Consider the following 22770-nt stretch of genomic DNA (forward strand, 5'->3'; position numbering starts at 1 on the left):
GCCCATACCCTCGGGGTAGCCATGGCTGGCTCAGCGGGTAGAGTCGTCCGGCGCTGTTACCCTAATGTGCTGAGGAGGTAAGTGCTGAGCCAGGGGTCCAGGGTCGCCCTTGCGACGCCTCCGTCCCGGGAGAGTCGCCGCCTGTGGGAGCTGCCCTCTCTCTTAACTTGTCCCGAGAGCAACAGGGCTATGCTTTTATGGTTTTTCAGGAACACAGTGCCAGCAAGTATCCTGAAACGCGCGCCCTCTTCCTCAGCTGGGCGCGAAAGAGTCGGGGTGGAAGCCGCCGGGCCTAAGCTGCGACTCTTCTCCCCGCGCGCGTCCGCGCTCAGCGCGCGCCTCGGGCCACACTCCCTGCAGGAGTGCGTAGCACTCAAATATCCGGCCTGTACGCCGCCACCCTGGCTGCTTCTGGGTTACAAACGTAGTTTGCTAAAATGAGGTCGAACATGTAAGCACGCTTGGCTTATTCTGCTGAACGCTGTAGAAACGCAAACCCTTATCAACTATTCTCTTCTTGGAGAACACTTGGAGAATAATGTTAAATGGCGGGATACACAAACTATGTAAAAACTAAAAAAGGAGGGGGGTGCGCCCGCTATGCAGGCGGTAAAGCACGTGACTCTTGACCACGGGTTGTGGATTTGAGCCCCATCTTGGGGGGAGAGTTTACTTAAAAAAAAAAAAATCTTAAATGGCACACACAAAAAGGACGCTATGCGTAAGAAACCAGAAACCCCGGTAATGTGATGGAGTTAACGACTTTCCTGATTCTGTATATTAAATGGTAGTGTTTTGTAATTTTTTTAACTTTAGCTTAAAATAAGTGTGTACTATATTTTGTGAACACTTGCACATTTATTTAGGCCTTCTAATGGACATTTTGTTTTCCTTTCATTTTGTTTGGAACTTCGCAGGTGCCAGATTCACGTAGGATGCAGTTTTTTCCCCCATTTTGGAAAGAAACTAATTCAATTATTTAATATAAAAATTGTTGAAGACTTATTGAATTACTAATATTTAAGGGTTTGAACATAGTGTTCATTATACTCTTTGAAAGTTGTGTTATTGCAGAAGAAGTGATACTAGGTTTGGGCTCCATTAGTAATTGTATGTTTTAATCATCTTTGATCCCATTAACTTGAACTTTATATGCCAGAGTCATCATTGTGAACACCCTTTTTGTTTGTTTTTTTGCTTGTTGCCTTAATACTATGCACTGAAATTTTCTCCCCTCTGCCTGCTAAAAACTTACCTGTTTGTGCTTGCTGTTTCTGCTCTGCTTCTAGCTGGCTCCTTAAACTTCCTGGGGTGAGTATTTAGTTGTATCTGTTCAGCCCAGTTTCACAGACTAGCATCCACATCAGTTAGATTTCCCCTAGGTGGGTCCCTTACTTCACTAAGAAGTGGCTGGCTCTTTGGATGGCAGCAACAGCTCATTTGTCTTTTTGAACATTTCTTGTATTTTAGCTCATTCTCCCCTCCTTTCATCTGTATGTTGAGACACACATTTTGCTGAATAGGAAGAATTGGCCTTGTAGTAGTTTATACTTTGTTAATCAGTAAGGGCAGACAGGGTTTCTGGCGCACAGGGTGCAAAAGACCAGGTTCTGTTCACTTGACCTGTTCTGACTCAGTCTCCTGATTACTTTCATTTTGCATGCCTTTCATTTACTTCTTGCCAGTGGCAAAATTTTGTGGCAGTTCAGGTTCTAGCTGTTCTTACCAGTATTTAATTTGAGTTGCTACAAATGCATTGCGGTATTGTAGCTCCCTTTTCCTTTACTTGAAGATGACTACAGTTAGTCTCTGTATTGATTTTTAGAAATCACTGTTGGGGAAGAAGAAATTTATTTTGCCCTTCAAGATCCTTCTAGCTGGACCAAGAATCAAATGGACATACGACAGATTCACAGAAAACCAAATTTAGTTTCATACATATGGGGAATACATGACATGAATTTCCAAAAATAGGCAGCATGAGGCTTGTATGACTTGTATCTTGAAGCTTACATTCTGAGCTAAGGAGAAGGGGTATGGGTTTGAGGATACAAAGGGGAAGAAGACCAGTAGCAGGAAGGTGAGAGAATGTTGGCAAAACAAAGATGGTCCTGTTAGGTAAAGTTTGTTAGATAAAGAGGAATCTCTGTTAGTGGCTTTCTTCAACCGCTCTTCTTTCCAATGTAAACTCAGGCAGTTGGTGGGGAGGCAGAGAGATTTTCCTACATCTGCTGGCTTTTGCTTGCTTTTTACTCAAAATATTGTTCATGCCAAAGTGGCCCATCTTGGGGCTGCCTGCCCTTGGCCCCTACACCACTAACCATTTGCAGCCAACTTGTATAGGGCAGGTATAGGGAACATGTTTAAGGAGAAACAGCATTTTGGTATGTAACGGTTGGGAACAATTAGAAATCAGTGTGCCTGTTTGTAGTTCCCTGCAGGTCCCAGCACTTCAGCTGCACGTGAGTAAAACAGCAATGAGAGCCAGTCAGAAGGACTTTGAAAGTGCACTGAGTCAGGTGAAACTCTTGAAGGATCCAGGAAATGAAGTGAAGCTAAAACTCTATGCGCTCTATAAGCAGGTAACTCCCTGAGGTCTCATATCATTTAGAGACGTTTTGAGCAGATGGCTCTCAAATAGATACGCTGTGTGTTTTACTAAAATCTGTTTCTCATGTTTTTGAGGTTGCTGCCTTGCCTCTCAAACCTGTATACATGAGAGTTTTTGTATATTATTGGCCTTTGCAGTACTGTTAAGGCAAAAAGTAACCCCTCAGGATCACTCCAGAGTAAGAGAGACTTAAAAAAGATAACAACCAAAGGTGTGGACCTTATCTGGCTGAGAAAATATCCGCGGGGGGGGGGGGGGGGGGGGGGGGGGGGGTAGTTTTTTTGAGACTACTGGGGAAATTTGAATATGGATAGAATATTGGGTGATACCTGGGAGTTATTACTAAGGGCATCATGGCTATATAATAAAATGTTGATGTGTTTTAGGAATGCACGCTAAGTATGTAGGAGTGAAGTAGTATGTGTTTGGGAATCACTAAAATGGGCAAAAAAAAAAGGGGGGGGGGGGGAGAAAAGGATGGACAAAGCAAGTATGACCAAAAAATGCTAGTTATTGAGTTAGGTTGAATATTGGGAATTCATTAGAATATTGTACTTTAGTGTATGTTTTATTTTTTTTAATGTTTATTTAGAGAGTGCGTGCATGTGCGCAGGGTGGGGGTGGGGGACAGACAGAGGGAGACCAAGGATTTGAAGCAGCCTCCACACTGTTGAGTGCAGAGCCTGATGTACGGCTCAAACTCATGACCCTAAGATCATGACCTGAGCCGAAACCAAGAGTCCACTGCCTAACCGGCTGAGCCACCTAGGTGCCTGTTTGAAAATTTTTATAACAAAAATTTTAAACTTCAGTTTTTAAGTTGTGATGTCTAAAGACTACCTTGAGAAGTCAGCTCATCTGAGCTCCTGGGTGTGATCTATTTTCCTCTTCCTGTGATTGGTATGAGCCTCCCTTACTTTCATATGGGTGTGTATAGTGAAGAATTTGACTTAGCTCAGAAAGAGCTAATGAATATGGATAGAATATTGGGTGATACCTGGGAGTTATTACTAAGGGCATCATGGCTATATAATAAAATGTTGATGTGCTTTAGGAATGTACGCTAAGTATGTAGGAGTGAGCCTACAAAGTATGTAGCCTTTGCCCTTGATTTTTGGGAGGTAATCCCTCAGCCCTTGAGATACCATGCCTGGTACAGAGTATCTTTGCCCGCCTGGAGAGTCTAACAATGTGATTTAGAGTGGGGGCTTCTGGTTAGTCAACCATACCCATGTGATGGAGCCCCAAATGAAAATTTTGAACACTGAGTCTTGAGTGAGCCTCCCTGGTGAGCAGTACTCCACGTGTGTAGTCAGACACGTGTTGTGGGAGAAGTGTTGCTATCCTAACTCCATGGTGGGTGTGGGGAAGGAGGCTTGTGAACTGTGTTGCCTCCAGCTTCTCAGGTATCACCCATTGCAGGGTGACTCCAGTCTCTCTGTCTTGGGAAAGTCTCAGACTCTTTTACTGCCTTTGTTTTTCAAAGCCTCTTCTTTCCTCTTTTGGCTAATTATGGAATTTAAAGTTTTTAAATGTGGCTATTTAAGTGGAAAGCAGTTGCTTGGGATATTTTATTCATCTTAAAACACTCCACCTGTTCTCAAATAAGTAAAATTTAGTTGTTTTTATGCTTCCTACTTGCATGCCCTTCAGTTCAGCTTCCAAAGGGTGAGTGGCTCTGACAGCCCCCCATCCCTGCTACCCTAGGCACAACTCTAGTTAGTAAAAATCCACCACTGAATGAGTGGTATTTTTTTGTACCTCCGAGTGGGGTTTCAGAATATGCTGTAGGTTTGGCTAGTCACGTTTGAAGATAATTTGCTTGAATATTTTGAGTGTGTGTGAAAAATGTGATCATCAGTATAAAACTAATGGACTACTGGAATTTTTAAAAAAGTACTTTCCCAGAACCCTTACCTTGCATTATTTTCACATGCAGGCATTTATAACCTATTTTAGGGGCTAATAGCTCATGGCATATTTTCTCTCTCCAGTATTTTTTCTGTTGTGTATTTTTAGTAATAGCGTCAAAGGGAGGGCAAGGAGAAAATTCAGATGAATTTATGTACCTTCCGAAAGTATTTGGGAGTGGAAGGCACATTCATGCTAGTTGTGCATTCTATGGATCTTAAATATTTAACACTCCAGTTTGCATGGACATTTGATAATTGCCTCTCTGCTTTTCACAGGCCACTGAAGGACCTTGTAATACACCCAAACCAGGGGTGTTCGACTTGATCAATAAGGCCAAATGGGATGCATGGAATGCCCTTGGCAGTCTGCCCAAGGTAAATTTACTTGCTACTTTGCTATTATTTTATTTGCTATACTCCTGAAGGAAGTTGGGTGCTTCTCATTATTAAGCCATTGCAGATGGAACCTGTGAGATCTTGATGTGTTCTGTTGAGTCAGAACCTCTTTTCTTTCTTCATTGGAAGGTGCTGTTTCTTAGCATTGTAAGTTTCTCAAAATGCTTACTCGTTGACCGTGGGCTGAAGTTATTTGTCATCTTCTCTTCAGGAAACTGCGAGGCAGAACTATGTGGATCTGGTGTCTGGTTTGAGTTCTTCCTCTGACTCCTCCAGCCAAGTGAAGCCTGAAGCAGACAGGAAACAGCCAGGATATGAAACCCTGGTGGTAACCTCTGAAGACAGCATCACAAAGATCATGATGAACCGGCCAGCCAAAAAGAATGCAATGACAACTCAGGTAAAGCGACCTGCCGTGAGAGTTTGTCCTGCTTTTCTGTTCTTCCCCTATTTCACTCAAAAGCTGTAGTGTTTCAGCATCATTCCTATTTTTGTGATCTCTCGTTTGATTTGGTGTAGTAAGATGAGTAATGGTGGCTGCTACTTCACACGACCAAGTTGGGCATTCATTATTTAGAACTTGTTGGCTTCGGGTAGGTTCTGCATGTCCAAAAAGCACTGCAACTTTCCTAACGATGGAAGCACAAATAAATTAACATAAATGAAGTATATATTGATATAAGTGAATGTGCATAGAGATTCTCTCTAAGGTCAGGATAGACCATCCCCTGACTTTGGTCCTGTCACTTAGACTTGAGAGGGAGTACTATTCTAGTTGCATGGGGCTTTATTTTGTACAAGTAGAGGGAGAAAGGAAATAAGGCCTTCCTCTTAAATATAGCATAACCCAGCTCTGCTTAAAATGAGCTGCTTTATAAGAGCAACTTTGATCTTTGAATCTTTCATTGAACTAGAATGATAATAAAAATAACTATTTCCACCCCTTCCACTTGAAAAAATTATAGGGAATTAATTAGATGCTTCGTGCTGAACTGCAATTAAAATTTGAGAGGACTATCTATAACCTTCTTTGTTGGGTTTATCATATGCTTTATAGCAGAAAGAGCACACTAACTTTAAAATAGTCTTAAATAAAAATTCAATGAGGTTGGGTATGTGCCATCCAATTAGTAAAACATTTGAATATCAAAACTTTATTTCCCTTGCCCTTCACTCAATTCTGTATAATCCTGGTGATGATTATAGCGAATAGTAGGTACTCTTCACAGTGTCAGCACTTTCCACACAGGTTTCTTTAGTTCCCATACGGAGCCTACTGCTATTATTACCTAACAATAAAATAATTAGGTTAAGTAGTAACTTGCTCAAATAAGCTGGAAAACCTAAATTGAAACCCTAATAGATCCATCTCATAATCCCAGCTCTTGCCAGTTACCCCATCATGCTATGTCATCATAACTGTAATAATATTGGCATTACTTCTTCATTTCTTCCCTCAATGAATATGATTTCACTTTTACTCATATATTATGTAAAGTCTATCTTTTTTTTCAGTGTCTGCGTGTGCATAAATATCAGCCCTCTTCATCATTCTCTCCCACCCACAGTGATGTCCCATCTGAGGTAGAAATGGCACCAGTGCATTAAAAGCTATAACAACTACACATCTGAGGTTTTCAGAGATGTTGCTGATTTGAAATACTGTCCTGTTGTCTTTGGTTACCATTACAGTGTCCTGAAATCCCAGCCTTTAACACTCATTAACGCTTTTCAGACTGCCTGGGACACTTGGGCTCTTTTTTGAGGTCCTAGCTGAAAAACCGCTTCATGAAACTCTATGGCCACCTCCCCTCCCACCCATGCCAGATGCATCAGTGCTTCCTCTGAGCTTCCAGCTGCATTGTACCCTCCACCCATTGTAGAGCTTCCTGGACCCCTCCCTCCCTCCCCCCCCCCCCCCCCCCCCCCCCCCCCCCTGCCAGCATTAATTCCAAAAGCTCAAGAAATGTGTCTTGCTTACTTTGGGAAAAAGTGGACAAATCCCCCAGTGTCCACCATAACACATGGTACCATTATACACACGGAGTAGTTGTAAAAAGAATGAGAATCCTTTCAAGTGTATCCAACTGCCTTTTTGATTATGTAAATACAACCAACATAAACAGAAGGCACTTTGCAGAGAGCAGGCTTGCAGACTGACTTTAGTCAATCCACCAGGTGGCAGTTATTATTTTCAAAGTTCTTTTCCTCGTCTCCCCTTTCACATAGATGTATAATGAAATCATGCTTGCACTTAAAGCTGCCAGCAAGGATGACTCTGCCATAACTGTTCTAACAGGTAAGACATTCTCTTGGATTTCTTAATAATTAAATTTCTATTTGGGGGGGGATGGATTTCCTACCAGATAGGAAACTGAGTAAATAGCTCTAAGGTCTTTTCCAGTACTGAGATACTCTAATTCTTTAATATATAAAAAACACAATAGGCATAAGATTGGTATCTTTATCATGTAAAAAGGAGATACAGACTGGTAAGAGAAGTACTAAGATCTGCTAGAGAAATTGGTGAATAGAATGAATAAACAGTTTATATGATAAAGACCAGGTATTAGATACCAAGGAAAAATGCAGCCTCATTAATAATCACAAATACAGATCAGAATGATGAGATACCATTTTGTACTTCTTAATTAGCAAAATTTTTAGTTATACCCTACTTTGACAAGGTTATGGTAGAATAAATGACTTTAATGTCTTGCTGGCAGCAGTGAAAATGGCTGTAAAAAGTGTAAATAGCAAAGGAAAAGGGCATTTTGGCAATATATAAATTGTTTAGCATGGGAATCCCACTTTGTAGAAGTTTATTTTAAGGAAATTATCCAAGAAAAGGTTAAAGGCTTGAGGCAAGAAAGGTATTTTGCAGAATTTCTTGCAATTGCAAAAATGTTAAAACATTCTAAATATGTTGCCATAATAGAATAATAAAGCAAATTCTAGAATATCCACTGGACTGTTTATTGCATAAGCACTAACAATTATAATTGTAAAGACCAACAATATAGAAAATATTTAAGATATAATTAAAAAAACAGTAAAAATTTTTAAACAGTGAAAATTATATCAGTTCTATGATAATCACTGAAAAATATCATGGATGCCCATGAACCTGGACTGATGAGAACATAGAAAATAGAAGTTGGATTTGGAAGGGACACCACGTGTGTGTAGGGGGCTAAGTCTCAGGACTCAGGTCAACTTACATTTAAATCCTGGCTTCATTCCTCACCTACCTGTGGGTGACCTTTGCTTCTGGAATGGAGAAGACAGTGTTTTACTAACCCCATTGAAGGGTTGCGATGGTGACATGAGATCATGCAGGTAAGGGCATGGCACACAGCAGGAATGTGGTAGATGGTAGCTGTTACTGTTTGTTGGCATTAGCAGAAACAGAAGTGATTCTGCTTTCTTTTATTTTTTGCTAAAGTTTGTAAAATAAATAATATAGAGATATCACACAGCTCTTTGTGAGAAAAGAGGTCAGGAGAGAGAAATCTCATAGCTGATTAGAGGGTCAGAGGAAGGGAAGAGCTGAAGATCGTCCTGGTTTTTGTTTTGTTTTTAATCTAAAGAATATGAAAAGGCAACATAACAAAACTAAATCTCAATTCTTGGAACCCCAGTCCTGCTCCCGAGAAAAATTTGATTTTTCTTCCATGCCTTTTAGAAACTGTATGTATATACGTGTGTGTGTGTGTGTGTGTGTGTGTGTGTGTGTGTGTGTGTGTGTGTGTTTCTCTTCATGTTTTTAAAAACAACCAGAAAGACAGTATACACACATACTATATCCACCTACCTACCTTAACACATCCTGAAAAACTGTTCTGTTAGCAACCTACACATCTCAGTGTTTCCTTTCAGGGCCACAGAGTATTACATTTTTTGGATTCCATAACTTACTTCATTATTCTTCTGTTGATGAACATGTAGATTGTACTTAGTCTTTGGCTATTAAAGTGCTTCAGTGAATGTCTTTAGATGTATGATTTTAGGCTAACGTGCAATCATATCTACAGGCTCTATTCCAAATTGCTAATTTAATAATGATAGGTGATATATATATATATATATACACACACACACACACACACACACACACATACTTTCTGTTCTCTTCACCAGGTGCTCTTCTAAACACTTGGATTCTTTTTAAAGCTTTTTTTTATTTTAACTTTTTCTAAGCTTTCTTGGAACAAACCCAGTGAAGTTAGGTCCTGTAATTATTCTTCTTTTATAGCTGGGGAAACTCAAAGGTTAAGTTTTGATAAATAGTGCTTTTGCTATAGTTATCTTTTATATATTCTTCACATTGGGTTTCTGTTTCCTCTTTGATCCAATCATTACATAATAATGATAGTTCCTTAAATTTCCAGAAAGTTTTTTTTGTTTGTTTGTTTCATTGGTTGGTTCCCTCCTTTCTTACCCTAGGCTTCAGTGGCACAGCCTGCCCCAAGTTGCTGGCTCTGGTCTCCTTTGTAAGTTCATGCTCTGTGTTGTCATCAAATGGGAGAGTTCCTGAAGGTTTACCCATAGGCAGTCTTTTCTTGCTTCTAGCTCTCTCTGGACCCTGCATCCATGCCTACTCTCCAACAAAAATTTACATGCTGGTGATTCCCCCATTGGTATCTTTTCTGAGGACGTTCCACGGGGTTCCCAACTGGTGTACCCACCTGGCACTTCTTCAGAGGTGTCACCTCCCACATCTCTCTGGAGCTCTTTTAGTGTTCCAAATCACAGTAGGTGGCTTCACATCTACCCTTTGTGTAGACCAGAATCCTAACATTCATTATTGATTTTGTCCCTGTCTTACCTCCTATGTCCAGTCCAATCCAATTTTACTTCATCAGTATTTCTGGACTTGTACTTTTTTTTTTATGTCTCCTCTGACCTAGTCCAAGCTACCGTGGACTCTTGTCTGAACTGAAATCAACCCCATCTAATCTCTCTGATACCCTTTTGTCCACCTCTCCCATGCCTTGTCCAATCTTACCACATCCAGTAAAATTCTTTTTCCAAATAAAAATCTTATTCTTCCCCCATTTGAAACTTCTTCAGTGGCACCAAGATAAATCAGTGGAGAAAGACAAATCTTCTGAAAAATGGTGCCAGAGCAACTAGATATCCATATATGGAAGAGTAACTAGGTCCATATGTAGAGAAATGAACTTCAACCCCATCTTACACCCTATACAAAAATTTAAAAGTTATTTAAGCATAAAACCCACAAACATAAAGCTTCTAGAAGAAAACAGTATCTTTGTAACCTTGGGGTAAGCAGAGATTTCTTAGAACACAAAAAGTATTAACCATTAAAGAAACTATTTACAACTTAGACTTCATCAAAATTTAAAATATCTGTTTATCAAAGTCAGTAGTAAGAAAATGAATATACAAGTACCACGAGGTGGAGGGGGGGGCATATTTGTATATACAAATTTATGTATACATAAATCTGATTAGTGATTAATATTCAGAATATATAAAGAACTCGTAGAAATTAACAACAGCCAGGTTTATAAACTAGATAGAGGTGCTGGGGTGGCTTAGTCCATTAAGCGTCCAACACTTGATTTCCACTCAGATCATGATCTCACGGTTTGTGAGATCGAGCCCAATATCAGGCTCTGCACCGAGCGGGGAGTCTACTTAAGATTTCTCTGTCTCACTCTTTCTCTGCCCCTCCCCCACTCACACATGAGCTCTTGCTAAATAAATAAATAACAAACTTAAAATAATAAAAGAATAAAAACTAGATAAAAGACTTGAATACTTCATAAAAGAACATATACAGATTGTCAGTAAACACATGAAAAGGTGCTCAATATCATTAGCCATCAAACAAATGCAAATTAAAATCACAGTGAGATATTTCATGCACTAGAAGGGCTAAAATCCAAAGAACAGACAATATGAAAGACTGGTGATGATGTGGAGCAACTGGAACTCTTACACATCTAATATGAGAACTCTGCAGAAAACTGGCAACTTTTATGGATTTAAAAACATACCAACTCAGTGGCACACCAATCTACTCCTAGACAATTACTCAAGATAAGTAAAGCATATATCCACAGAACAGTTTATAATCCAATTTACAGTAGTCCAAAACAACTCAAATATCCATTCAGCAGATGAATAAACAAATTGTTGACTTAGTCACACAATGGAGTACTACTCAGCAATGTAAAGGAATGAAGAACTGATACGAGAATACAGGTGAATCTTTAAGACAGTTCAGCAAAGAGAACACAGACACAAAATAGTACACATTATGTGATTCCATTTATGAAAGTTCTAAAATAGGCAGAAGCGTTCTGTGGTGATTGAAGTCAGAAAGTGATTGCATTGGGGCAGGGTGGGGTGGAGTGAGATGGCTGGAAAGGAGCTTAATGGAACTTTCTAGGATGGTAGAAATGTTCTATATCCGTTTCAAATGGCGATCACAATTATTTACAGTTACCGAAAATCATTTAACCGAGCATTTAAAACAAAAGCATTTAGCATAAAAAAAAAAGCATTGAAACACACAAGCATTTCTTGTGTGTAAATTATACTTTAAAACAAACACCTTCAATGGCTCTTAGAATAAAAGGCAGAACTTCTTAATGGTTCAGCAAAGCCCTGCATGGTCTTTCCTGCCTGCCCACATCCTACATACACCAACTCCCCCTCTGGATTTTACTGCTCTGGCACAGTGGTGCTTCTTTCAGCTCGTCATGTACACCATGGTTACCCGCTTCACAGAGCCTTTGTACATGGTGTTCCCTCTGCATGAATTCTGCCTTACCCCTCTTTTTCTAGCTAACCTTGCTCCTTCAGATCTCAGTTCAGCTATTCCTTCTTTAGGAATGTCCTTCTGAAACGGGATTAGAACAAATTCTGTTACATACTCTCATGTCATCGTCAAGTACTTCTCTGTATCAGAATTAGGTTACCTACATTTGCTTATGTGTTTTGAAATCAATGTCCAGCTTATTCAACAGTCTGTAAATTAGGACAGGAGCCATAGCTGGTTCACCAGTGCATTTCCACTGCTTGCTAATAGAGCCTTACCTAGTAGATGCTCAGTAATTACGGAATGAATGGTGAATCTGCTGTTTTATTTACAGGAAATGGTGACTATTACTCTAGTGGGAATGATCTGTCTAATTTCACTGATATTCCCCCTGAGGGAATAGAGGAGAAAGCTAAAAGTAGTGCCATTTTACTGAGGTAAGAGTGACATTTGTTGATCCCAAAGGGCACATTCTTATTCATTAAAGTGGTATTTAGTCGAGCAGAAGATAAATACTTCTTTGTGTCAATGTAATAAACTACAGTTCTTTAAAAAAAAAAAAAACTTCTTTCGTATTGAAGCAGAGAGATCTAGCAAATTCTCTTTTTGGCCAGAGGATTGCATGGTTTCTATGATTGCGGGTAATGAGATATGGGAAGTAGTCTCAGCCTAGAGGACAGGAAGGCTTCTCTCTTCCTAACTCATTTATCCCTCCTGGGTTTCTCATTCCCACTGAGCTATAAAATTGCAGCATATGCTCAGCCAGCCACCCTAATCTCTAAGTCTGTGGCTGACATACAGCCCTGACCTGGCTGCCCAGAATACATGGTTGAAACAAGGTCAAGCTTATGGGACTCATTTTATGAGCTTCCATCAAGTGCCATTCAGATGGATGTCCAGCCTGGCCAGAGAGTTTATTTCAGGCTCATGCTGTCTTTCCTATACTTCAGTAATGCTGCCTTGGAACATTTAAATGTGCTTTTGTATTTCTGTTTCTGTAGGGATTTTGTAGACTGTTTTATAGATTTTCCTAAGCCTCTGATTGCAGTGGTAAATGGTCCAGCTGTGGGAATCTCTGTCACCATTCTTGGGCTATTTGATACTGTGTATGCATCCAACAGGGTAAGTTAGCCCCCAGAAACTTACAAAGTCTTGAGGGAAAAATGAGGTCCTCTGAACTTTCCTTTATTGTTGCTAGTAGTAAGTAGATTACATGGTTTATGGTAGAATGGACTAAATTAAAATTTTTCCTAACGAATTACCCTAATGTAATTCAACTTGTTTTATTTGTCCTTCATTATTAACTTAGGTTTTCCTAAACACCAGTATTGTTGTGAACATTTGTCCCCACTCTTTCAGTTCTTTAGTCAGATTACATAACAGTTACTCAACTTCTAATTTTCCAATTAATCTAAGATAGGAGTGGCATTTTTGCATGTTACACAAGTGGATCACTTAATACTTTTTTTTTTCCAAATAAATTCTAGAGTTTAGAATTTTAGAATAGAATTTTTGAATAAGAAGGAACTTTCAAGCACTCTCTGCCCTCACTCCCTTTTTTGCAGGTAAGTAAACTGAAGCTCAGTGAAGTTACTTGCCAAAACAGTTCAGCCTGGTGTTTATCATTGAATTGTACTGATTTTACTTTCTGTTCTTACTACAGTAGTGGTGTATGTCATAGTAGAAAATAAAATTTTGAAAAATCTGGAAAAGCACAAAGAAAAGGGTTCAATTAAAAAACACTCCTTATCTTACCTCTCAGAGATAACCAGTCCCTGGGTGCTGGAACTCCAGGTCTTTCATTTTGAACAAAGATGTGATGACCATTTAGCTTAGAACTTTTACCTTAGAACTTGTACTGTAGAACTAATAATCCCTTGTACGGTTACCAGATTCTTAGAGTTATTTTTGCTTCTGCAGTAGTAGGATTTCCTGATCTACACTTCATGGGAAACATTTGGTTTTTATCACTGAAGAGATTTCTAGTTTTGTTTGGAGGTGTTTTCCCTACTGATAGACAAGACCATATTTTAAGATCCTAATCTCTTGGGTTCATTTTTTACCAGATTCAGTTTGATCGGATTGGGCATATTGTCAGACCTAATTGTTACTAATAATTTTTCCATGAAAATAGTAAATGAGATTCTAGGTGCTAGGATGTCTAACCTTTACAGGTGGAAATTTCTGCCCAAAGGCAGAAATCAGTAGCCTTTGGTCACACTGTGTGTTAGAGGACTCATTAATCAGCCAGCCCAGAAAGGGGTGGGTTCAGGAATTCCTGACATGAACTTGGGGATCTCCTTCTTCAGTACTCAGAGGGAAAATATATCATCCTCTTTGAATATTTTCCTGATTCTCTCTCAGAATTCAAAATGACTGTCCTATCCATCATCCTTTTATAGGTTTCTAGGACTTCCATCTTAAACAATACCAATTATAATTGAAATCAAAGAAAACACATGTATGTAATCAAAAATGCTAAAAGATTTGGCTCAAAGTAAAATATTTAAACAAATAGAGACCACTGCTAAGAGTTCACCCAACTGAATCAAACCAAGGTTCAATTTCAAATCAGAGAAAGACACAGAAGAAAGAACCTGTGGAGAGGAATTTGTTTTATAGGATTTATCATTATTGGCTTCATAAACAAATACCATACTAAACGTGGGTTAACATTTACTCATATAATCAAATGATTCTTTATTATGGGCAGTAGTTAACATTGTCTGTTAGCTTCTTTGTCAACAAATAGTGCATTTCCCCATGAGGTAATAAAAAGGTAGAAATCCTAAAAATCATATTTGAGTACACCACATACTGGGTGTTCTGTTGATGCACAGTGTACATACATAACACTTACAACAGCCCTGTGAGACAGGTACTCTTGTCTCCATTTTACAGATGGGGAAACTGTGGCACAAAGAGGTTAAGAAGCTCCCAGCATCACCAAGCAGTCTGATGCAGAGCCTGACCCTTAGTCACATCTACTGCTCTATTTATGAAAATGGGCTAAATGCTTACTTGTAATAATGATTGTAAATAAGTTAAATGGTGCTTTATTGTTGGCTCCACACATACCTGTTCGTGTCCCCTTAGCTATGATTAGCCTTTTCTTTCAATTTCCTGCTTGTAATCCTTAGGCTGTGACTTTGCAGTATATCTTCTTGAACATGTTTTCTTTTGGAGGGAGGGGGATGATAGGTGACATTAGTATTTTATATTTTTATTTTGGTTTATGTGCTGCATACATTATATATTTATGTCCTCTAACAATATACATTATGAAATAGCACCATATCTGATTAGGGGAAACGAAGTCTAAATGTTCTGTGTATATATTGTCAATTATAAATTAATTTCCTTTCATAAGGACTTCTCATTCATCAAGAAATACACAAAAATATTTCTTAAATAAATTTAAAAAATTAAAGATGGCTCTGTAGTCTAAATAACCAGTATTAGTCATAGATTCTGATATTTAAAGCCAATTTAAAAACCTCTCTGAGGTAAAATCAAGACAGATGACAGACTGAGGAAACAATTTTTCAACTGACACAATAAAGGCTAATCTTCCTAACATTTTTTAAATACATTTATAAAATGATAGATCAACAACTTAATGTAAAAATGGGCAACAGAGGAATACATAATCTGCAGAAAATAAAGTATAAATGCCTCTTTAAAAACATAGGAGAAAGACACTATTAAGAAAATTACTTGCAACCAGAATACATAAAGAACTACAATTTGATAATAAAAAGACAACCAATCTAACTTAAAAATCATGGGCAAAGTATTAGAATGATTACTTCATCAAAAAAGATATAAAATGAGCTAATAAGTACATGAAAAGAAGCTCAACATCATTAGTCATTAGGTAAATGGAAGTTAAAACCACAAGACACTACTACACACCTACCAGGATGGTTCAAGATAAAACGACTGATAATAACAAGGTTTAGCGAGGGTGTGGAGCAATTGGAACTCCACGTGCTGCTAGTGGGACTGCTAAATGGTACACCATGGTGGAAAATCTTTTGGCAGCTTCTTACAAAGTTTTAAACCACCATTTACCCTACAACCTGGCAATTCCACCCCTAGGTATTTACCCAAGAGAACTGAAAACACGTTCATGCGGAGACCTGCATAAAATTATCATTAACAGTCGTAATCATAATAGCCAAAATGCTGGAAATAACACCGATGGCTTCCGCTGGTAAATGGATACACGAATTACAACATCCATACAATGGAATTCTTCTGTTCAGTAACAAGAAGGAACAAGCTACTAATACATACTACAGCATGGTGACTCTCAGAAATCTTAGGCTAAGGACCAAAGGCTACAGAACATGTGATTCCATTATATTACCTTCTAGAGAAGGCAAACAGAGGGACAGAAAACAGATCGGTGGTTGTTTAGGGGTGACAAGAATGGAAGGCACAAAAGAACCCTTTGGGGTGATGGAGATAGTCTACACCTTGACATGGTGGTGACTGCAGAACTGTATACATGTGTTAAAACTTACCAGCTGCATACCTAGTAGTGAACTTTCTGTGTATATAATTCCACCAAAATCCTAATTGTAAAGCAAGTTACTCAGTTAAGTATTGTGAGGATGTAGACAATAGTGGGGTTTTTTTTATCCCATACAAAAAATAATTTTATTTTCTTTTTTCTCCAAATAGGCAACATTTCATACTCCTTTTAGTCACCTAGGCCAGAGTCCAGAAGGATGTTCTTCTTACACTTTTCCGAAGATAATGGGCCCAGCCAAGGTAACTTTTGGAAACCTCAAGAATAAATTGTAACAGTGACTTCTGTTCCAAAGGCAACTCTGTACTCTCTCTTTTTATAATATAGACAGGAGAAAAATGAAACATTTGCTGATAATGTTTGAACTCTAAAAGTTTCAAATATAGAGGAGCTGGGCTATGGGAAATGGTCTTTCTGGTATGAGGGAGAATCAGAAACCCTCCATAACTCCCCAAACTAGGATCTATTCTTGCAGCTGGGTGCCTAGCTCATTCTCTGCTGCTGTGTGTTGTTAAAAGACCAGGGCTTTAAAAGCATTAAAAGACCAGGGCTTGTGCCCAGCTCAGGGCGCCACCTGGTTTCTGTACAGATGAGTGTCATCCTCTGGAAGCCCTAAGATGACACCTTTACTTGGAGAGTCACGGGAGATACTCTTCCACAACCACTTCCAGTCACAGCAGCCTCTTCGTGGGTGGTTTTAGTTGTGTGTTCAGGTTCCCTGAGTGGTTCAGTGGCTGCTCAGGTCTGTCACTGTGTCTGGAAACTTGGTTGTGCAGGCTTAGTGTGCATGACTGCAAGGTGATCACAAGACTGGAGCATGGAGAGCAGGGGCTAGGGGATGGCTCGGCCTACACTCTTTGAGGTATGAAAGGGCTGGCGTTGGAGTTGAGCCTGTTTTCACTGACTGCTAGGTTTTTGTTGTAAATACGTATTTTTTAAATCTCATTATTCTGTCATAGACCCTGAGTCACTCTACAGATTTTAACTTTGAAAAGCTGGGCAGAACCAACTCTAAGGCTTAGGGCATTTGACTATGAAAATACTATTTTTCCAGAAGAAAAATTGGAAATACAGAGGATATCTGCTTAGGGATCTCAGTTTGTTAGAAACAATCTTAGTCCTCACTTTCCTTTAGCCAGGTAGAGCTAAGTACTAGTCTCTGTGCAGGTAAAGAAACCTGTCAGAGCTGGACCACTGGGTAAAATCTCCAGGGAGAGGAAGTTAGAGAGGTAGAGTGTCTAAAGTTTGGTTGGCATTCACTGTGACCATGATTTTCCTTTTTTTTTTTTTTAATTCTTTTTTTCTTATATAGTTGTTTATGGTATATTAAATAAAAAATTATAGCTGCATGGGTTATCAAGTCAGCATCTGCTTCAAGTCATTTCTGCCCTGGGCTCCCTGCTCTTGCCTCTCCAACATAGATACATCCAGAAGCAAAAACACCTGCAAACCTTCTAGAGAGCCTAAGATGGCTTCAGCACATTTTGCAACAGCATTGCCTATTGAGGTCTTCAGTTTCTCCCTGAACAAGAAATCCTGGCAACCTGAAAAGACCACAGGGGAATCTCCCTATGTCTGCTGTTCTGAGGTTAACTGACCTTTGTTTTATTAAGTTAATATCTCAATCCTACTTTTCATTTCAGGCAGCCGAGATGCTTATTTTCGGAAAGAAGTTAACCGCTGCAGAGGCATGCGCTCAAGGACTTGTTACTGAAGTGTTTCCTGATAGCACTTTTCAGAAGGAAGTTTGGACCAGGCTGAAAGCATATTCAAAGTTGCCCCCAAATGTTTGTGTTCTTTTTTTTTCTTTTTTAATTGTAGAAACCATGGAAATAATGTATTTGCCTTAAGAGAATAAGGAATTTAAAAAACAAGACCTATCTTGGTTAGCTTTGAGCATATCTAAATTTGAGATTAAAAATAACCATAATAATGTTAGAAGCACTGATTTTTATAAAACTTTTCAAATAGACATTTCATTTCTCTGATATGTAGGAAGGCAGAGGGGCAGTTCTTTCTGGGGATGACTTTGAGGAGGATGATAGGCATTATTTGCTGAGCACTTTTATTCTTGAATCCAGGTGAGAAACCAGATAGGTTGACCTTGAGGAGATTCTTATCATGCAGCACTTTTGTGGGGGTGGGGGGTTGGTTTTTGTTTTTATTTTAAGTTTATTTATTTATTTTGAGAGAGGGAGCACAAGCAGGGGAGGGGCAGAGAGAGAGGGAGAGTGAGAGAATCCCAAGAAAGCTCTATGATGACAGCACAGAGCCAGACATCGGTCTCAAACCCACCAACCTATGAGATCATGACCAAGAGTTACACACTTAACCAAAGAGCCACCCAGGCACCCTGCACTTTCATTTTTATATGCAGCTAACTGGTGACTGATTGCTCTTATAGTCTTTCTGTCCAAAATGTGGTCCTGGAACCAAAAGCTTTAGTATCTATCTGGGGCTTTTTACAAATGTGGAATCCCAGGCTCTCTCCCACACCCATCAAAGTAATCTGTATGTGCATTGTAGTTTGAGAAACACTGTCCTACGTTACACCTGTATCTGAACGTGTGACAGGATTAAATGAACAATGGAGAAACAAAAATCAGAACTATAGGGTACCCTGTTACAATGCCTTTTAACCTTATTGTTGCTTTTGTGTTTTCAGGCCATGAGAATTTCAAAACAGGTCATCAGGAATAGGGAGAAAGAAAAGCTACATGCTATTAATGCCGAAGAAAGCAGAGTCCTCCAGGAAAGATGGCTGTCAGATGAATGCACAAATGCAGTCATGAACTTCTTAACCCGAAAAGCCAAACTGTGATGCCTATCACAGAAACGTTAAACATTTCAAAGGAAGGGATGTGCTATCATTTGTGATTTCCAATACTTGAACTGAATAAACCGTGCTGAAATATCACTTACGATTATCCTACTTCACTAAAGCCCTGGTGAAAAACAAATGACACGTAAAACAAGAATCTACAGAGGTTTTTGGTCATAGCGAGTCTTACATCTTTTGACATGAAACGCTGTTGCCAGGAACACTGAAACATTGTGCCTGTGGTCCTGCTTTGAAAAGCATTCACAGCATTACAAGCTGAAGTCAGGTCTTCGAACACCACGATAGCACTTTGCCGTCCACAGAAGGTGACTGACTTAATTGGCCCGAACACTGACAGCCTCTGGATTACTGACTGGAGGTCTTCGGCGGGTTGCATGTTCTTTTTCAACCATCTAGCAAGGGAGCAAATGGAGCAGTAGTACTATTAGAAAATAAGTAAGAATCTTATTTCCTTTTTTTCCCCCATAATTTAATAAAAAAGGCATGAAGGGAAAATTGGGTTATTTCATTGGACATAAAAGCAGCGTTCTGGATCCGTAATTACATACTTAACTATTACATAGTCTTCATTCTTGTTTAACGTGTTAGGCTATAAAAGGCATACCTACAAGCTACCTTACCTGTCCTTGGAACTTTCTGCTTTGATTGGCGCCATATCTATTAGTTGACAAGGATGAGGGTGTCATTCCAGTGGCTACAAAGCCATCATGGAATATTTTGCTCTTCTAAATACCCCCTTTCCTTTTCAGTCTGTCCCTCAAGCCTCAGTATCCAGGTAGCCAGCCCACTGAACCTATAACTTTTGAGGTCTTCATTTTTGTATTCCAGTATTATAATCCAAAATGTTCAGTCTTATTGAAAATATATGAATAGTAATAGCCATTGTTTTGAGCACTTACTGTTTGTTACAAGTGTTAGATGGCCCATAACCACATTTTATCCTCAAAAAGCAGTGCTACAAGTTGAAAATGATGTGGGTACTGTTGCTTCTACCATTTTACAAGTAGGGATGTAGAGGCACGGGGATTTAAGGAGCTTTTCCAGAGTCAAACTCACAGGAAGTGTTGCAGAGAGTTACAGTTCCACTGTGTTACCATGAGCCTACTACTGCCTACCCTCCCACTAATTTCATCTAAAATCTCTGGGCAAAAGATGTGAAACAATTCCTTGGAGATGCTGAAATTGAAAGCAGATGGATTGTGTTAGGGCATCAAAATACAAAGAAGCAACTGCACAAGGATGAGTTTCTCAGATGGTGGGAAACGAAACAGTTGCTGGGCCCTCCTGAGCATGTGACTTCCACCCAAAGGCAGGCCCCCATTAATCCTTGCAGTGGTGGCCAACAGTACACCTGGCCAAATAAAATCTGAGATAAAGGAAAACCTTTTTCTAATCAGAGAAAGGATTCCCTGGGGGGTAGAGAGTAAGCATGAGGACAATCCCCGAGCAGAGAGAGAGACATGTTCCCCTAACTGTATGAACACACACAAGTCTCAGGTTCATGAGTGGACAAAACACACAGAAGGCTTTGAAGACTGCACTGGGATTTTTGATCATTACCCACACAAGATCAAGATAGAGTGTATAGTCTCTAAGCAGGTTGATTACTTGCTAAAACAAAAACAGCAACATTCTCCAAACAATTGTAGCAGGACCCACAAAAACAACATTCTCCAGACAATGTCAACAGGACCCAGGATCCATGCAATGTGTAATATTTAGTGTCCACGGTACAACACAAAATGATTTGACATGCAGAAGACCATGAAAATGCAAAAAGGTGAAGAAAAAGCACACGTCAATCCTGAGATGACCTAGATGCCATTGTCCTACAAAGTTTTTAAACTAGTTTTTGTGACTGTTCTACAAGGTAAAGCACACTTGAAATGATGAAAACAATGTGGCTTCTCAGCGCAGGAACAAGCTACCAAAGGAGATGCAAATATAAACTTTAGAACTGAAAATCTGAAATTTAAGAAAGATGATCTGAAGGGCTTTGCTAGCAGACTTGGTGACGAAGGAGTCAATAAACTTGGAAGGTAGATCTACAGAAATTAAGCAGAGCAAAACACAGAAGAAAATACTGGGAAAAGATGAATAAACAGTGACATCAGCAAGATGGCAAGCTAGGAAGATTTAGGCCTCATTTTTCCATAGAAACATCAAATAACTACAGAAATTGAACACCTAAACAAGTGAATGTCCAACACAAAATCACATTGAATTTTGTAAGAAATTGTGTGGCATTTTTACTTGCCCTTGCCCACCACTTCCCTGCATGGTGCGGTTGGAAGGAATTCACCTGATTCTTGGCTCCCTCCCTTGGGATGAAAGGAGCAGAGTGGAACTTGTTTGCAACATTCTGACCTATCTGTGGACTGTCTGAGGAACTGTTTGCTGTCTTGGCTGGAGTCAAAGTTCAGAAGGGAAACACTGCCATAATTTGGATGTGAGACAAGAAACCACAAGAGGCAGTGGCAGTCAATGGAACACATGAAAAGTACAAGCTGACTGCAGATGAGAAAGATTACAAAACAGTGGAATACAATACAATACTTAAGGCCCCAAGAAGAAGGTGGAGATTCTTCAGGAAATTAAGACATTTAAAAGCTGAGGGAAATTTTTAAAACATACAGACCTGGACAGGAAGCATGCCCAGAAAAGACCTGAGAAGGCCCGGGATGCTCTGAAGACTCATGGTCCCACTAATGAGAGAAGGTCTTACCCATCAGTGTACGAGGGGCCTGTTTTTGCAAATGCCCACTTTTCAACAAAAGGTCATGGGCATGCAAAGAAACAGAAAAACATGGAAGCAAAAATTTCAGAAACAAGCAAAAGGCACCTAGTTATTAGACAAGGGTTTTAAAACAAATGTCAGATACCTCAAAAGAGCTAAAGGCTAATATGGACAAAGAACAAAAGGACATCAGGAAAACAGCATGTGAAGATAAAAGTGTATTGACAAAGAGGTGGACTTTTTTTTTAAACTGAACAAATTCTGGGACTGAAAATTACAATAATTGGAAAAATTCACTAGGGCAGTTCAGCAGCAGACTTGAACAAATAGAAGAAAAATCAGCAAACTTAAAAAGAGGTCATTTGAAGTGATCAAGCTTGAGGAGCAAAAAAAAGAATGTTAAGTGAACAGAGCCTAAAAGACTTAGGGGACAGACTCCGTCAGGCTGACTGCTATACACACAATGGGATCCCCAGGTAGAAGAGGAGGAGAGAGGGCAGAGTGATCATTTGAAAACAAGAATGCCTAAATTTGAGGAAAGATGTGGATATACAAATCCAAGAAGCTCAGTGAACTAGAAGTAGGATAAACATAAAGATACCTACACTGAGCCACACTATAATGACACCGGTCAAAGACAAGGAGTGAATCTTAAAAGCAGCAAGAGAAAAGCAACTCATTATAAATTTATTTTTAATGTTTTTATTTATTTTTTGAGACAGAGACAGAGCATGAGCAGGGGAGGGACAGAGAGAGAGGGAGACACAGAATCCAAAGCAGGCTCCAGGCTCCGAGCTGTCAGCACAGAGCCCAACACGGGACTTGAACTCACAAACCGTGAGATCATGACCTGAGCTGAAGTCAGATGCTCAACCTACTGAGCCACCCAGGCGCCCTGAAAAGCAAATCATTTTAGAAAGTGATCACCAATAAGATAATGA

At 39.5% G+C, this 22770-nt stretch overlaps 2 protein-coding genes across 3 annotated transcripts in view; one reads left to right on the forward strand and one right to left on the reverse strand.

Annotated features, from left to right (window-relative positions):
• ECI2 (enoyl-CoA delta isomerase 2) lies at positions 1-19167 on the forward strand. The gene is made up of 10 exons (XM_042938039.1): positions 1-77; positions 2432-2582; positions 4801-4899; positions 5132-5320; positions 7150-7219; positions 12048-12150; positions 12715-12835; positions 16403-16492; positions 17894-18037; positions 18916-19167. The coding sequence occupies exons 1-10, from the start codon at positions 22-24 to the stop codon at positions 19069-19071; spliced, it is 1179 nt and encodes a 392-aa protein (XP_042793973.1). The 5' UTR covers positions 1-21; the 3' UTR covers positions 19072-19167.
• Positions 4869-22770, reverse strand: part of CB2H6orf201 (chromosome B2 C6orf201 homolog) — a 26171-nt gene continuing 8269 nt past the window's right edge. Inside the window, exons 3-5 of one of the 2 annotated variants that reach the window (XM_042938040.1) lie at positions 19262-19484; positions 14792-14890; positions 4869-5549 (exon numbers count right to left, since the gene is read on the reverse strand). In XM_042938040.1, the coding sequence (XP_042793974.1) occupies positions 14816-14890; positions 19262-19484 (298 nt within the window). In that variant the 3' untranslated portion in view covers positions 4869-5549; positions 14792-14815. The remainder of the gene's footprint in view (positions 5550-14791; positions 14891-19261; positions 19485-22770) is intronic. The other variant, XM_042938041.1, reaches the window with a different exon arrangement.

This window comes from Panthera leo, chromosome B2 (assembly GCF_018350215.1).
Source record: "Panthera leo isolate Ple1 chromosome B2, P.leo_Ple1_pat1.1, whole genome shotgun sequence".
NCBI classification, from domain to species: Eukaryota; Metazoa; Chordata; class Mammalia; order Carnivora; family Felidae; genus Panthera; species Panthera leo.

Excerpts from the sequence above, each read along its gene's own strand:
- ECI2 (XM_042938039.1), top strand. The coding sequence starts at position 22 with ATGGCTGGCTCAGCGGGTAGAGTCGTCCGGCGCTGTTACCCTAATGTG. Across the intron at positions 7,220-12,047 it reads TGCCATAACTGTTCTAACAG|GAAATGGTGACTATTACTCT; the intron begins GTAAGACATTCT and ends TTTTATTTACAG. Across the intron at positions 18,038-18,915 it reads ATTCAAAGTTGCCCCCAAAT|GCCATGAGAATTTCAAAACA; the intron begins GTTTGTGTTCTT and ends TTGTGTTTTCAG.